Here is a 17,755-nt window from a genome sequence, read left to right as displayed (position 1 = left end):
AACATTTGCTTAAAGCAATTCTTTCATATAAAAACCGCTGAGCTCAAGAAGATTGTGATGGAAGGCATTTAGTCCTGCAGAACACTAGACACCCTCTCTTACTTTCTAATGCACACAGAAATACCACGCTTTACGCTTACAGAGAGAAACAGTCTGAATTCAGGATCAAATAACCTGCCTATATCTGGATGAAAATACCAAAACATTTATAGAGAGGTGATTAATAATAAAAATTGTCACTGACCATTACAGTCTACATCTTGGCCAGAAGCACAACCCTTCACGTTCTGATATGATGTAAAGTGCTTTTCCTTGTTAATAATGGCATGCATGGATGTACTGTGCCATCATGTTTCTATCTTGCAAGCACAACAGGACTGAAAGTATTCTTACATTTTCCTGGTGTAACGTTTCTGGCCCGAGTACTGCAGGGCGTGGGACAGGACATATAGACTTCCTCAACAGTGCAGAACATTTGTTAACATTAAACATGTAAGACAAAGGTGGCACTCACGTACAACAATTACCATGAACATGACTGTACAATTAACATTAAACTGAGAATACATATACTTTAACATGGAATTATAAAAACTAATGTTACAGCTACAAAGATCTAATTGAACACACACGTAGCGACAATGACCAACCCTGGTGCACAAACTGACAGGAGTTTAAAGAAAGATTATCATCATGCATGGGTTGTTTTCAACACTGGGTTAAACATTAAGAATTAACAAGCCATCAAACAATCCCTGAGTATTAGCGCCTGACCTTTACTACAGATCTTATACATACAGACCTTTAACACACAAATAGGCAGCAGTTAATGCAACTCATGTAACAGGGTTGAGGTGACGACCAGGGTTTATGGAAAGCATAATTATTTTCTCCTTAAATATAGAATGGCATTTTATTAACTGCAAACACTCTCATTAAGCCCACAGCCCTCATCCTCAGAAATGGTCTGAAGTAAATTTATAGTCAAACTTAGTATTCTTAATTTAATACCATCATCCTGGTAGCAAAATATTTAATCTTTGGTCATCCTGTGAATTTGAGTGTTGTAAAAAACAAGAACATAAATAATTTGCTATAATTTCTGACAGCGCTATAGAAATCAGCTTCTGACATCTTGAGCAATATGACATTATGACTAGAATATATGCATCTGTTTTATTAATAACTGCTATTTTGGTTCTGCAGGAGATGGAGGGTTTTGTTCAGAGCTCAGGGGATGATGGCATTGTAGTGTTTTCACTGGGCTGGACACTATCACTTCAGCACTCAGGCAGATCCTAAAAAGTCTCAGTATGCACTGTTAAATGAACCTGTCTCCATTCATTCCAATTAGAGTTGTCTTATGTTCTGCTTTGGTATCTGGAAAGGCTGTGAGTTTTTAATTTGGCTATATTTTTGTTAAAGTTAATTTTTTAGAGGTTACAGATGTTGGTCCCAAATGTATAAGAAATGATTTCATGCTTCATGTAGTGCTACTTCTATCAAACTAAGACCGTCATGCCTGGTACTGTTTTTCTAATCCACTCATTAGAAGACTATTGTTGAACAGGAACAGATTAGTTCATTCTATGACATATAATGATAAATTAAAAAGATGAATTCACTAGGTAATAGAAAACACAGGGTACAGAGTTTAAAATTAAGATGATAAGACAAAAACTTCATGTGCACATAACAACAATCTGGATATAAAGGTCAATGTGTTTGTGTCATTACAACGATTTTCATTGGTGGATTGTGTAATTTAGGACTGCTGACCTCTCATTGGTCAATGAGCTATGTGCTGCCACTGTAGTTCACTGTATGTGCAGAGCTACCTGGTCATACTACAACCATGACTGCATGTGGGACAGCTGCTCTCGGTGTTCTGTTCCTGCTCACTGTGGCCCAGGCTCCACTGGGTGTGACAGCAGGGAAGATCCTCGTCTGGCCAGTGGAATTCAGCCACTGGCTCAACATCAAAGTCATCATAGATGAACTAATAGTCAGAGGACACAGTGTGACTGTTGTTACCCACAGTGCTACACCTTCTGTAAAGACAACTGAGTCTCCGGGCTACAATGTGGAGGTAATACAGGTGCCTTACACTAAACAGGATATCAATGATGCCTTAGAGAAATTTATGAAGTATTGGACATATGATCTACCAAATGACAACATGATACGAACTTCTCTGAAGATAAAGGAGATAATGGATATGTTTGTGGAACAGAACCACATACTGTGCAGGAAGCTCTTTGCAAATGAAGGCCTTCTAGAAAAGTGGCGTAAGGAACAGTTTGATGTTCTTCTGACAGACCCCATGTCTACATGTGGGGAACTGCTGGCACAGAAGCTGAACCTGCCATTTATCATCAGTCTGAGGTTCTCATTTGGCAGCAGTATGGAGAGACTCTGTGGACAGCTACCAACACCACCCTCCTATGTGCCAGGGGTCAGCCTTGGGTACTCAGATCACATGGGTTTCCTCCAGAGAGTGAAAAACATTTTGTTTCAATTCTCTCAAGATGTGCTGTTTACTCTTGTGAGTGTAGTAAAGTGGGATTATCTCTTCACTGAAGTCATGGGTAAATGTTCCATTTTCTGTTTATAAAATCCTCAGTAAACCTAAATCTGTTTTCTTCCTTAGATTAATCTTGCTCTTCTGACCACACACAATGTATATATACAGGGTATATCTTATGAATACCGTGTTAAAGTCCAGGAAATGCCCAATTTATTTCAACAGTATGCCTTCCTTCCTAATGTAAAATGGGTGCTCCTTATGTTCCGTAAGGCTTACATAAGCTTTACTCTCAGTAGTCAGAAAGCTGAGGCACCTTACACTAGCAACACTGCCTGGGCATGTAAAGATTCGGGGGTTCAACTCTAACTTTTAAAATCACAGTAGTGCTAAAGTACATTGTTTTAATAAACCTGGGATGAAAAAAAATGATCCAGTCCTGTCATCTAAACATTCAGCAAAGTCAGAGTAATCCAGCTAGCAAGTGAAAGTGATCTGGCAAGCAATAGCCCTGGCCAAATGTACACTAGAATTTGTATGTTATATATACAGCGTAATCTTTGGGCTGGCTCTTCTAAGAGCACATGCATAAATGTGCTGTCAAACAAACATTTACATTTACAGCATGTGGCAGACGCTCTAATACAGAGCGACTTGCAATTGTGCTTTGTTATTTACTCATAGAATACAGCCTAGCCAGTACAGGAGGTTAGAGTACAAGATACCAATGACCTAGAATGCTGTTGAAATGCAGGGATCAATGCTGATGCCTAGAAGTGCAAAATACATAAGCTCTATCTCAGACAACAAGCAGTGCAATAATCAATAAGTACTAATGTTTCAGTTAGTCAACATAGGAGCAAGGTCAGTGGTCATTTAAATTGTGGTCATCTATTGTGATATTTGTACATGTGGATTAATATACATTAGTGATTGTTTTGAAGTAACAGAGGGTTACATAGACCTAAATTTGAATTTTATAGCTCTCACTGTCACAGAAATCTGGACATCCCAGGGCCACAAAGACAAGCTTGTAGATTCACAAGTTAATTATAAACATATTAAACAAGCATAAGATCAGGCTATATTTTGTTAATTTGTGTGCAGCCTATGCAATTTTTTTACCACCCCTGGAGTTAGCCATGTATCTACACTTATAATTTTGTTTTATCAAGATAGAAAACATAAAATCCTGTCAGCACCTACGAACGAGGCTTATCTGGTGCTTAAAATTTGTATCAGTGTGCACTTGACTTTATCACTCTAATTCTCCCTCTTTGCGCCATTATTCAGCTCTGCTTGAGTAGAGTAGAAGTCTGTGACTGCACTGTGAATGCAGCATGCTATTTGCAGTATTAGAAGCACACTCAGACGGTTCAAAAATGGGACAAATTGGCAAATTTGGTTTGTTTTTAAGCAATGTTTTTTTTTTCATATATTAGTTCTAACATTCACTGAACTAGTTTAGTGTCACAGAAAAATAATAATTATTTATTATGTGTTCCCTGGGTTTTTGTAGTGTTTCTGTGCATGGACAAGTTGTTTTCTGTTTTACAAAATTGCATTTTTAAAGTTTAATTATGGTGTAATCCATCATGACCACTGTGCTTCCCTGTACACAAGCTTTGTCCCAGCACTCGAGCTTCACCGTTCTCAGTCATGTTGGCTATAGTCAATGTGTAGTGATCTTTGTCCAGCAGCTCTTTGCTTCTCCTGCTTGATCTGTTGAAGGTGCTAATTTATGGTGACATTACCCTGCCAATAATCTAAAGCACATTTTTAAAATGCGAGACCGAGATTCACGAAGCGCTCACTAATCTCGTTTGCTCGCATGCAAAACATACAGTTGCCGATTCAAATTGTCTCTGCTCTCGCTCAGTTTCACTTTGTTATGCTACAAACGTGCTCTCGCACGAACTTGCTCTTCTGCGCACTTAAACTCATCCTGTTCGCTCGAGAATCTTTTATGCTCTCGCGCTACAACGCTGACAAATGTCGTCAGCCAGAAAGACCAATTAAATAGTTCTTGCTGCTCCTCTACGTTCTCATCGGTTAGGAATGGCGGGATTAAAACATCCTCAATGTGTAGCTTCGCCATGGACCGACATGGTCAATGACCCCCAAGTAATGTGTTACACACTTGGTGTACCCCACGTGCTGTCTTTTCTATTCCATTTTGCATACAGTATTGAGCGACCGTGGACAGATGCCAGCTCCGCCATCATATGCCCCTGCGGTCGCCACCCAGGGGCGTCTCACAGACCACATGAACTTCACTGAGCCATTAGAGAACGTACATTACTCACACAGCAAAATCCAGACACCACGTGCGGCAAACATTTGATAAGCATTACACCAAGATGAAGGTATAACCGCTTCGTTGCCTTATCAGTAAATGTAATGTTGATACGTTATTATCAAGTATGTTCTATACCTTAGAAATGATTTTAACACAATTATCTGTAGAGACTCCACATTGAAGTTTGGGTAACTGTAGTCATAAGTTGGAGGCCATGGGGACTCAGTGGTTCATCAAGAACTGCACATCTTAATTAATAACACTGATCAAGCCCACAGCCTATCACTCAATGAAAACAAATTGCTGAAAGTTTTTGCCAGTGTTATATTTTGTTTGGATTAATATTTGGTCCAAAAATAGGAATGCCTCCTTAATTTGGTTTTAGTTTTAGTTTGATTCACACACATACTCCCACAGAAAAATATCCACAAATGAAGAGACAATAGCAGTCACTGCTGACTACTTATTCGGTACCTTTAAAAACAAAGCTGAATTTAGACATGAATAAATTGACACTTGGATTTGCAACTGTAACAGATGTAGATTTAATGGAGACTATATTGACACGAACAATCAATTTTTTACCTGTAATCTAGGTTTAATATTTGTAGTGGTATATCTTTAAATTGTTGAAATTTCAAATTTCTTATTCGCATTCTTTAAAAGTTGCTGAATGCTATTTTACAGTGTCCAGGTATGTGCATGGAGGTACTGCATCAGAGTTAGTAATGCAGTCTAGGGCTGCCAAGTCATATGGACCTAACTAGGTTATGTCACGTTACGGCCCCGCCCCCATCTCAAACGTCTTCATGTGTGCGTGTTTGTCTGTGTTGCCACGCCCTATCTTGTTGTCTACCTGTTCTGTGTTATGTGTAATCGTCTTGAGTGTATATATGTCTCCTGTGTTGTAGTATGTGTTGTTGGTGTTTAAGGTGTACAGAGCGTGAATGTTGTGTTTTATGTACTAATCGTGTGTAATAAACGTCAGTTTAATCATGCCTCTTCCCCGCATTCTGTTCGCAACGAATCGTCACATGTTATTTATTGTCTTTAGTTTGTTGAAATACCAGTGCTTGGCATTGCGAGTTAATTACTCTTTCTTTCTTTCTTTCCCTTTCCCCTTATCCATCTCTCATCATTACATTTAAGGTTTTTAGCCAATCAACGAAAGGTATGCAGATAACATTAACCACCATAGGAGGCACAAGTAAACAGAACACGTTGCTCACAAGATAGTGCCGCCATCCAGACATACAATATGTTGTAACCTACAGCATTGCATACCTTCGCATGCTCCATTTCCATAATCCAACATGCTCTTAATGTTAAGACTAAAGAAATACTTTTATATGGAGGTGTTATTCAAGACTGCATCCTGATATGAGTTTGTCTGTTCACCTTTGCTCCTGTTACTTCACAGGCAAACCCACAACCCTGTGTGAGACTATAGGCAAGGCCGACATCTGGCTGATCAGATCCTATTGGGACTTTGAGTATCCACGACCATTCCTTCCAAACTTCAAATTTGTGGGCGGATTGCACTGCAAGCCTGCGAAGCCGCTACCTAAAGTAAGATTATCATTGTTATAAGACCATTAGATGGCATCTTTCTTCTGTTAGTGGTTCAAGAATTTGCCTTTAGATCAGCAAGTAGGACTACATTTCATCTATAAAAGCCCAGAGGGTTGTGGACTCTTGCTTCCTTAGCGATTAATAAATGTATTCTTTATTCATGTTATGTAAATGTTGCTTACTGCTTCTTTATCTGTTTGTATTTTACATCAACTTATGTCTTTTGTTTCCTTGAAGCTGGAGTAGGTCATTTGTTTTAGTATTTTTGTTTAGCTGTCCAATTCATTTGTTTTGAATACTTCTTGGCTTCAACCAGTGCTGCTGTGGCAGCAAGAAACTCAGGAAAAGGTAGCTGTAACATTAGTAATGAAGAGAGATGTAGGTGATAAGGAGGAAAACAGCAGCCAACATGCTTCTGTGGGAGAGAAGGAACAGGTTTTAAAATGCATCTGATCAGCAGTGGACAGTGCTAAATATAAGTGTAAACAACCACCAAGACGGATTGTGATTAGATCACTTAAATCACTTGCCTAGGTTGTCAAGGCTGCATTTGAGCACATATCTTTTATAGTGTAAATGAAAATGCATCCTGCTGTGTCTCTAACATGGCAGTATTGTAGGCAGTAATGAAATTTGAACACAAGTGCTCAGCTGGACACTTTGGAGACATATTGGATATAAATGGCAAAATAAATATTTTAAAAGCAAATGTAAAGTCATCCATGTTACCCCCCCCCCCCCCGTCTGAAACACCAGATTACCAAGTGAGTCTCACTGGTTACTGGATATGTGTAGTGCCATGTTTGACACCTGATGCAGTACAACATACATTGGGACCTAAACAGGAATATGACAAATCAAGTGACAGTAAAGCTTTGTTTACACAGCCCAGTTCTTCAACCACTCCATCCTATAATGTGCAGTCATCAAGAAGAGAATGGAAGGCCTTTCTTGAGGTGCTGAAGCTTATCTTGAATGGGAACTTGACCTGCAGTTCATTGAGAGGCTATATAATAGAGTACAGTAACACATAGCAATGAAGTATCATAAATGTCAGCCATCAAGAGAGCACGTAGGAGCAGATATGTACACTCCCTAAGCAGATCTTGACATCAGTGCATCCTGGACTAAGCAAGTGCCTGCTTGGTCACCTACCAATTCGCTCCAGAGGCTGGGATCTTGGTTTCTGGTATCCATGCCCCTCCCATTTCTGCGACACTCGTGCACCTACTGCTTCTTCTGCACCTACATCAGTGTGAACTCCATTGGCCTGTTCCTCCCTGCTAGGAATTGGTTAGACTCCAGTAGCATGAGTAACACACCAAAATGATGAAGACTGTCCAGAGTGACCACCACCAGTGTGTTTTGATCTTGTGCTAGAGGGTGAGTTTCAAGAGTTTGGAGATGTGCCACTACATGCACATTATAGGCCTCTTGACTCAACTGCAAATGGTTTGCTACAACATCCTTATCAAGAACATTAAGCAAAGCTGTTTCCTCATCTTCCCTTTCTCTCTGAGATGCCTCCAGTATCATACCCACAACCATCACAGTTCACTCCTGCACTCCTATCTCAAACTCAAGCATCTCTACCACCTCCATTGACTTCCCATCAGCACACTTCTGTGCTCCTGATGCAGGAGAGCATCTGGTACTTAAGACTTTAATCTCACCCTTCAGAGTTTGCTAGATCAAAGACCGCACTGGACAACTGGTTGCAAGAGACCTTTTCAACATCAAACTCAAAGAGGCTGGTCTTAACTCCTACCTTAAAAGAAAAATAAGTCATTTTCCAATTTTTTTTCATCATTCTTCTTATGAAACAACCAGTGACCTGGATGTTTCAGACATTCTGTATGAAATCTAAACTTGTTCACTGGAGTTCCTTCAAGTAAGTTGATCTCATCTTAGCAGCACCTTATAGAAAAAAAAATCTAACACATAGGCCTTCCAAAGGTTTGTACAGCAGATCTGAACACAAATCAATGGCTCTTCAGTCTTCACTTGAAGACCGCAAGGGTCTCTGCTGTCCCGACAGCCAGCCAGTTTGTTCTACCATCTGGAAGCCAGGACAGAAAATAGTTATGATGCTTGTCTTGCATGAGATGTGAAGCATGGTGTTTCAAGCCAAGCCATACTTGAGGTTTGAAGTACTTGAGGTACAGATCGGGCATTGACCATTGACATCATGCATGGATGGACTGGACCATTTTTGGCTTTGTAGTTAAGCATCAGGGTTTTACATCTGATGCAGGCAGCTACTGGATGCCAATGAAGGGAGCGCAGCAGTAGAGTGATGTCTGAACTTTGGATGTTTGAAGACCAGTCGTGCTCCTGCATTCTGGTCTGATGGCTCTTAGAGGAAGATCAGCAAGTAGCAAGTTGCAGTAGTCTAGCTTTGAGACTACAAGAGAATGACAACTGGTTGTCCAAAGTTATGCCAAGGCTACAAGCAGCTTCAGATGGTGATACCTGGAAGTTCTCAAAGTAAACTGTGAGGTCGTGGTAAGGGCTAGGAGTTGCTGGGATGTACGGAAACTCTGTTTTACTGGGGTTGTGCTTCAAGTGGAGGGCTGTCATCCAGGATACAATGTCAGTCAGGCATGCAGCATGCTGAGATACATCTAGAAATCTACGTGTTGGGGGGTAGAAAATAAAGAAATAATCATCAGCATAGCTGTGGTAGGAGAAGCCACGAGAAGATATTATATCACAGAGGGAGTGAGAATACAAAGAGAAGAGAATAGGGCCTAATACTGAGCCCTGGGGGACACTGGTGGAGAGTCTACATGGATTGGATGTGTATCCATGTTACCCAATAGGACCGTCCCTCCGGATAGGACTGAAACCATTTCCATGCTGAGCCAGTCACACCAAGGCTGGAGAGAACAGAGAGGAGAATATTGTTGTTTTCTGTGTGAAAGGTTGTTTCTGTTGAATGTGCTGGTTTGTAGCCAGACTGATATGGATCGTGGAGATGGTTCTGAGTGAGGAAAAGAGATAATTGATTGTAAACTGCTCGTTCGAGGGCTTTTGAGAGGAAATAGAGAAATTATACCAGTCTGTAATTGGTTATGTTGGAGCCATCGAGTGTGGCCTTCTTGAGGACTGGTACCATTCTGGTGGGTTTTAATGTAGTTGGTACATGTCCAGAGGATAAGGAGTTGTTGATGATGACAGCAACATCATCTGAAACAGAGTGGAAGGAATGGGATCCAGCAGACATGTAAATTATGTTGGAGTCCAAAAATACCCTTAAACAAGGCACTGCCAGAAGGAAGTGTCAGTGCTGAAACCTAGAATGAGAGCTACAATATTATAATACAGTACTATAATACAGTACAATTTGAGATCAAATACTAAACAAGACAGATCAAGTGTAAATATAAAATCTTCTAACAAGTGCCTGATTAGGATTACTTAAAGTGCTTTTCAACAACAACAAAAAAAAGGTGCTGTTTTGGAGGCATGGATGGATTCATCTATTCAGATGACCAGTGGATAACCTTGGATTTTGACTTCTACCATCAAGTAAGAGGGAGCAAGGCCATTTTTGGCCTTATAGGCAATCATCAGAGTTTTAAATCAGATACAAGCAGCAACAGGAAGCCAATGAATTGAACAGAGTAATGGAGAGACATCGGACAATTTAGGAGTGTTGAAGACCACCCATGCAGGATAGAAATGGTAGGAGAATCCATGGGAGGGGATAATATCGCCAAAGGAGCACATGTACAGAAACGAGAGGGAGACCCAGAACTGGGCCTTGTTGGACACTGCTGGAGAGTCTACATTGAGATAATGTGGATTCCCTCCATGTTATCTGATAAGAGAGTCCCTCTAAGTAGGACTCAAACCATTTCCATCCTGAGCAGTGACTCCTAGGTCAGGGAAAACTGACAGCTGAATCCTGTTGTTCACCACATCAAAATATATTCAAGAGTCAAACATATTAACTGGGAGGATCCAGGTAGCAAACACATCGGTAAAATCAAGACCTCCTGTGATATGTGGTGTGATGCTTGTGTTAAAAACAATTAACGCCTGTAAAGGATCTTATTCTGTGCTGTGAAAGCTACAGAAATCATGTGTCTGCTACCAGCAGTCAGGAATTTATATGTGTCGGTCTTATTAATAACATAATTTTTTTGGTAATGTAGGAGATAGAGGCGTTTGTTCAGAGTTCAGGAGATGATGGCATTGTGGTGTTTTCACTGGGCTCCATGGTAAAGAACCTCACCAAAGAGAGAGCCAATACCATCGCTTCAGCACTTGGGCAGATCCCTCAAAAGGTCATGGTTTGCACTGTTAAATGATACTGTCTTCATTTATTCCAATTAGAGCTGTCTAAAATTCTGCTTTGGCATCTTAATATGGTACAGTTTCATTTTAGATATTAAAGCTTCTGTTCAAGTGGTGATTATCATGATCTTTGGAAAAAAAAACCTAATGAACAGCATTAAATTCTGTTTCATTGCTCTTCTGTCAATATTTGATTACTCTCATTATATGGTTTCTTGCCCTTTTCGCCAAATTGTCTGACTCTTGTTTAACATTGCAATCTTTCTAAGAACGAATGCCATATCATTTATATCATTTGTTGAAGAAATAGAGAATAATAAATACATTTGTGGTGTGTTAGTATTAGTATTGAATAAATTGATGTTTTACTTGAATTATTGTTAATGTAGCAAAGTCTAGTCAAAGATTTTCCCATTGTTTGCTTTCTGGACATTTGTTTTCTGATTCTAATTCCAGGTCTTGTGGAGATATACAGGAGAGAAGCCAGACACTCTCACTCCTAATACAAGACTGTATGAGTGGATTCCCCAGAATGATTTGCTAGGTAAATATGTTTTGTCATGTGTCTATATACTACAATGTGTTTTAGTATGTGGTCCCTAATGTATACGATGTGCATCCGATAGGACATCCTAAAACCAAGGCCTTCATCACCCATGGGGGGACTAATGGGCTGTATGAAGCTATTTACCATGGAGTCCCAATGGTGGGTTTACCACTGTTTGCTGATCAGCCAGATAACATGAACCACATGAGAACAAAGGGAGCAGCTGTAATGCTTGACTTCAACAAAATGGAGGCCAAAGACCTGAAGGAGGCTCTCACTGATGTTATGCACAATTCATTGTAAGTTCTTATTGTGATTTACATAATAGTAGATATATTAAGATCTACTGACCACCCTTTAAGTGCAACATTTAAATAATTTAGCTGTAGTTCTGATCTTTTATGGAACAGCTTATCCATAATTATACACACTTTATGTTGGCACACTGGGAGTAACCCATGTAGCAGCTGTGACACTGTTTTAGTTGTTTTTCACTGAGGTATTGATGAAAGATGTCCTAGTTTCAATCCATGTACATTTCATTAGGTACAAAGAGAACATAATGAGACTCTCCCAGATCCACCATGATCAACCTATGAAGCCTCTGGACCAGGCTGTCTTCTGGATCGAGTATGTGATGCGGAACAAGGGGGCCAAGCACCTGAGAGTAGAAGCCCATAACCTCACCTGGTACCAGTACCACTGCTTGGACGTGGCTGCCTTTTTACTCTCCATAACTGCACTGGTCATGTTCATCTTTGTGAAAACATGCAGTTGGATCTTCCGTAAATGTTTAAGAAGAACCACAACAAAGAAGAAGAGAGAGTGAATAAGTTAGTGTATATAATTGTATTATTAATTATGGAATAATTGTACATATGTTTGGGAGCTTCAACATTATACTGTGCCACAGTATCAGCTATAATCATGAAGGTGTTTTACCTTTGCCCAGTTTAATATTGAATGATGAACCAAGAACAATGACAAAACCAAATATGCCCACTTGATGGTGCTTTCCCTAAATGTTAAGAAATTTGGAATAAATTATTTGTGGGTTTCCAATGAGAATACACACACACCTCACAGTGCTGATCACTTTACATTTGGTTTAATTAGATTTATGTAGCACACGGGGCAAAAAGCATTTAGCTTCAGTCCCTAAACATCAAGCCAAAGAACATAGTAGCAAGGCAAAGCTCCCTGTCTAGTGTAACGAGCCATCTTTGGATTTGGAGACTCATTTACTAAATGGGTCGAAAGTCTTTACGCAGCACCTAAGGCCACAGTTAACACTAACAGGCTAATATCACAACCATTTACATTGCTTCAAGGCACTAGACAAGGATCCTCACTCTCTCCTACCTCGTCTCTATTTTCCATTAGTAGCAGCAATAGGCCAAAATGTAAATGTAAAGGGAACACACACACACACATCATGGAACATGAAATTAGCTTCTACACAGGTGACGTTCTGCTTTTCTTACAAGAACTGCTCAATTCTATAATGGAAACAATCCAAACTATCAAAAGCTATTCAAAAGTATCTGAATTTTTGAACACTTGGAGAAATCTACACTCCTCTTTTTAAACATGAGCAAACTTTATGATGCAATTAAAACTTTACCCATCCCCCTGAATTCCAATCGCATTACATGTATGTATATTAAAGCCCCCAGTTGTCAGTCATTCAAACTTGATATCAATGCAATTATTAAAACAATAATTGACGAACTTCATCGATGGACTAATTTGCCACTTGCACTCTGAAGAGAGTTACAGTAGTCCCAGGGACTAGAGATGAAGGCATGAAGGTATGAATGAAGGCATGAATGAGAGCATATATATATATATATATATATATATGTATATATGTATATATGCTGTGTGTGTATATATATATGCTGTGTGTATATATATATATATATATATATATATATGCTGTGTGTATTTTATACATTATATATATATATATATATATATATTCTCTACATTATATTATATATATATATAGATAGATAGATAGATAGATAGATAGATAGATAGATAGATAGATAGATAGATAGATAGATAGATAGATAGATATAATGTCATTAGATCACTGAATAAATGATTATGATATAAGGAGTTGAATTATGAACCAATGTTACATAATTTGTCAAAAGTATTGACCATATAACCGAATTACTTGACTAGCTTGCTTTATACTTCTAGTTTATTGGGCAGGCTAAACTGTATGGACATATTTTCTATTTTGCAAATCTCAGTATTCAAATAAACCTCTGATTGGAATTGTGGATTTACATATACTACTGGGATTAAATCATTTTCAGTAATTACTATGTTGGTATGTGTTTATGGGGCATATTTATTGCTTGTTAATGAATCTTTAAAAAAAACCTACATTTTATTTGCTTAAAGCAATTCTGTCAAAAAAAAAAAAAAAAAGCCAAGCTCAAGAAGATTGTGCTGGAATACATTCAGTCCTGCAGAACACTACGCACTTTCTGGTACTCTAATGCACACAGAATGCCTCACTTTACATTTACAGAGAGAAACATTATGACTTTTGGATCAAATAACCTGCCTATATCTGGATGAAAACACCAGAACACTTATAGAGAGGTGACTAATGATAAAAATTATCACTGATCATTACAGTCTACAGCTCAGCCAGAAGCACAACCCTTCACGTTCTCATATGATCTAAAAGAAAGTTTTTTTCCTTGTTAATAATGACATCTACTGATGCAGTGTCCTCATATTTCTGTCTTACAACCACTACAGAACTGAAAGAATTCTTACGTTTTCCTGATTTCTTCTCAGCTCTTATGCAGCAACATCTCTTCTACCCATCTCTCTTCATCTTTTCTTTTCCTCTCTTCTTCTTTCTTCTGCTTTTCTCTTTCCCGTTCCCACTCTCCCCTTTGCTTTTTTCTTTTCTTATCTTTTCGTCCTCTTCTGTCTCAGTGTCCCATGGGGTGTCCAGGTCCATCTCCTCCACATCAGCCTGGATGTTTTTTTTTCTTCATCACTCCCACCCCCCATCTCCTGCATCAGCTCACACTTGCCGGAGCTTCAATCTCCAGCATTTTACACTCTGAACTTTCAGTGTCCATCTGCAAGTGTGACGTCTCTGTGTCCATCCTTTCTTCCACTTCTGTTTCTTCAATCCTCTCACTCTGTACTCTTTTTCCACACATATTAGCTATCTTTTCTGAAGTCTCTGTTTCACTTTGAAAATCTCTATCCATTTTACAGCTTGCAGTTTTTGTTTTGCATTTCTTTGTCCCATAATTGGGAGGGACAGACTTTATTGTGTTTCTATCCAGCCCTGCTTTAACTTCTTTCCTCTTTTCTTTGCGGTGGTCACTCTCCTCCACACTCTTTGTGCCTGTAGTGTTTTCTTCATCACTCCCTCCACATTTTTTTCTGGCTCTCCTTTCTCTTCTGTCACTCCTTCAATGTCCTCTATCTACCTCCTGCTCAATGTCCTCTATCGACCTCCTGCTCAATGTGCTCTATCTACCTCCTACTCAATGTCCTCTATCTACCTCCTGCTCAATGTCCTCTATCGACCTCCTGCTCAATGTCCTCTATCTACCTCCTGCTCAATGTCCTCTATCTACCTCCTGCTCAATGTCCTCTATCGACCTCCTGCTCAATGTCCTCTATCGACCTCCTGCTCAATGTCCCACTCCACTCCTGTTCAAAGTAGCATTGACTGTCCAAGTCTGTCTCCTCATTCTTTTCTTGTCTTGTTTTAATTTTTAGAATGCTTTCAGCATCTTTCATCTCTGGCTTCTTTGTTTTTGTCTCCATTTTTTGTACTCTATTCTTGAGAGGTTCTTTCTGGATATCCTTGATGTAAAGCATCTTCTCTGTGTGTATGAGACAGTTGTTCTCCAGCTGTCTTCTCCTTTTTCCATCATCACAGTCTCTGCACTTTTCCTTTTCTGCTTTTGCTTGCTTGAATCCTCCCCTCCCATTCACTTGTTCTCCCTTCAGTCTCTGCTCATTTTCTCTTTCTTTTCTCAGATGCTGCTTCACTCCAGCTGCTCCACTCGCATCATGCTTTCGCACTGTGAACTTTCTCAGATGTTCATTCTCTGCTCTCAGCCTCTCCATATCTTCCATGATCTCCTCTTCCCACTGAGCCTGTTGGACCCTCTTCTTCTCCACTAATGCTTCTCTCTGCCATTTCGGGATTCTTGGAAATTTTTGTGGTGGGTTGTCAAAGAGCACTTCTGTGTTGTGGGCAGTGTGAACCCCCTGGCGCTCATGTTGAGCTCTATGGTGTCCTCCAGGATCTTCTCTTTGCGTGGTTTCTCCTGCTCTTCCTACAGTGGTGCTGAGATCACAAAGAAGCTCCACTGCCCACTGTCTCTTCTCTCTCTCCATCTGCAGCAGGCTGTAGAATATGTTTTTGCTGATTGTATCATGCATGGCCCACTCCTCCTTCAAGGCCCTGAGCTCCATCTCTTGGAAGATCGAGGTGGCCTCTTCCTCCAACCTCTAAAAAAGCGATATTTGTGAAAGCAACCTTGAGTTTGAGAAAGGCACTATATAAATGCAACTAATAATAATAATAATAATAATAAATGAATAAATAAATCAATAATAAATAAATAAAAAAAATTAAAAAATAAAAACTTGTGCAGCTCCTTTCTCTGCTCAAGGAACTTGCTGCTTAATCTGGAGTTTAGGTTCCTTTGCCACTGGCTCAGATTGTCACAATCCATGTTTGCACTAAAAGAGATGAGAGGCTTTTCAAATAACAAACAAGTGCACATACAGATCTCTAATGAAGAATTTTGCGTCACATTAGTAAAAAATTAGCAATCAAAAACTGGACTTAAGTAAACGTACTGTTACCTTAAAACAATAATTACTCAGGTAGAATGAAGGTATGACTTAAGTAAATGTACTGTTACCTTAAAACAATAATTACTCAGGTAGAATGAAGGTATGACTTAAGTAAACGTACTGTTACCTTAAAACAATAATTACTCAGGTAGAATGAAGGTATGACTTAAGTAAATGTACTGTTACCTTAAAACAATAATTACTCAGGTAGAATGAAGGTACGACTTAAGTATAAGTACTGTTACCTTAAAACAATAATTACTCAGGTGGAATGAAGGTATGACTTAAGTAAACGTAAGGAAGCATCTAGTAAAAAGACTACTCATGTAGTGGCTGTTTCTTTGGATCTCATTTAATAATGAAAGTAAAACTGCAAAATCACAGCTTGGTTTAGGTAGCACATAGAAACTCCAAATCCAATGTCTACAACAATTTCTCTTTAAATTATTTGCAATAAATTATTCATAATTATTATTAAAAATGATTAATAATTATTTGTTGTTGTTGCCAACTTTTACTTTCATTTAACACTATATAACTACTTGAGTTACTGGATGTGGTTATAATTGAAGTGCACAATATATCTGTGGCTGAAATACTATTTGCTGATAAGACCAAATTTTAATTTATCATTGTCAGTTTGATATTAGCATTTTGGCCATAATTACAACTGATAATATTAAGACTTCTGTTTAATTTAGGCCTCATTTACATATTACTACATATGCTAATCAGAGGTGGAACAAGTGTTTGTAATAATTTTTGACATAATGTTTTTATTTTATTTTGTTGTTTACTCATTAAGCAAAGTATCTGATGTTGATGTTTTTTGTTTGTTTTTGCAGTTTATTTATTTATTTTGCTGTTGGTGTTTGTTTGTGGGGGGGGGGGGCTTTTGCAACCATAGGTTTCCTTATAATTGCACCAATTCAAGGCAAAAAAGGCACTTAACATTTGAGAAAGGTTAGAACATAAATGTTAAACCATTTTGTTCCCCTTTGTGTTACCTGCAATGCATGTTTACAATAATTCATGTCTGATTACCTGATTGAAATGTAAAATTAAATAATGATCCATTTGTAGGGTTTAACTAGTTTCATATTGAGTGCACTTCATATATAGATTATAGTTTGAACTTGCTTTAAAATACATAAAGGTACAATTATAGTTATTATATGTATAGGGCCGGTTATCGCATCGGCCCAAGAAATTAAATATAGGTGCACCGCATGTTGTGATATAACGTTATTTAATCCTGATTTGCTCATTTAACCATTTGACCAAGTCAAAGTGGAAAGGGGAAGCAGGATCCCATTGTGTTATAGCTACACTGGGTTTTTGATATCGCATGGTCACTATTTTATTAGCATAATTTTTTATCTTGAAAGAATGCCTCAGTTTGGAGCCTGTATTGCTGGATGCCATTACTTAAGAAAGAGCAACTTTTTCACACACGCATATATGAGCCTTAAAGAAAAGGACACGTTATCTAGCTAGGTTAGCTATATTTCATACATTTGATGACGCTACGTTCCAGGTGGCTTCCATTTCGTCCACCGCAGGAAATCTTATCCGTTCTATTCGTTACGTCTGTCCACATCCTCTAATCCAGATAGCTGGCTAATTTAAACAAAGCGGTGCTACTGAG

The 17,755-nt window shown here is 38.8% G+C and overlaps 1 protein-coding gene across 1 annotated transcript; it reads left to right on the top strand.

The window, feature by feature from the left end:
* The first annotated feature begins 1,855 nt into the window (after positions 1-1,855).
* On the top strand, positions 1,856-12,073 carry LOC113583644 (UDP-glucuronosyltransferase 2C1-like). The gene is made up of 6 exons (XM_035527287.1): positions 1,856-2,588; positions 6,244-6,392; positions 10,556-10,687; positions 11,154-11,241; positions 11,324-11,543; positions 11,791-12,073. Exons 1-6 carry the CDS (start codon positions 1,856-1,858, stop codon positions 12,071-12,073), a joined length of 1,605 nt encoding a protein of 534 aa, XP_035383180.1.
* The last annotated feature ends 5,682 nt before the right edge of the window (positions 12,074-17,755 follow it).

The sequence above is a fragment of the Electrophorus electricus genome, chromosome 6 (assembly GCF_013358815.1).
Source record: "Electrophorus electricus isolate fEleEle1 chromosome 6, fEleEle1.pri, whole genome shotgun sequence".
Classification (NCBI taxonomy): Eukaryota; Metazoa; Chordata; class Actinopteri; order Gymnotiformes; family Gymnotidae; genus Electrophorus; species Electrophorus electricus.
The sequence above is the reverse complement of the archived record's forward strand: the minus strand, read 5'-3'. Positions and strand labels throughout refer to the sequence as shown.

What these genes read in the sequence shown, in the direction of transcription:
- LOC113583644 (XM_035527287.1), top strand. Translation starts at nt 1,856, where the DNA reads ATGACTGCATGTGGGACAGCTGCTCTCGGTGTTCTGTTCCTGCTCACT. An exon ending in TCCCCAGAATGATTTGCTAG is followed by an intron (nt 11,242 to 11,323) that starts GTAAATATGTTT and finishes TGCATCCGATAG; the next exon opens with GACATCCTAAAACCAAGGCC. An exon ending in GATGTTATGCACAATTCATT is followed by an intron (nt 11,544 to 11,790) that starts GTAAGTTCTTAT and finishes ACATTTCATTAG; the next exon opens with GTACAAAGAGAACATAATGA.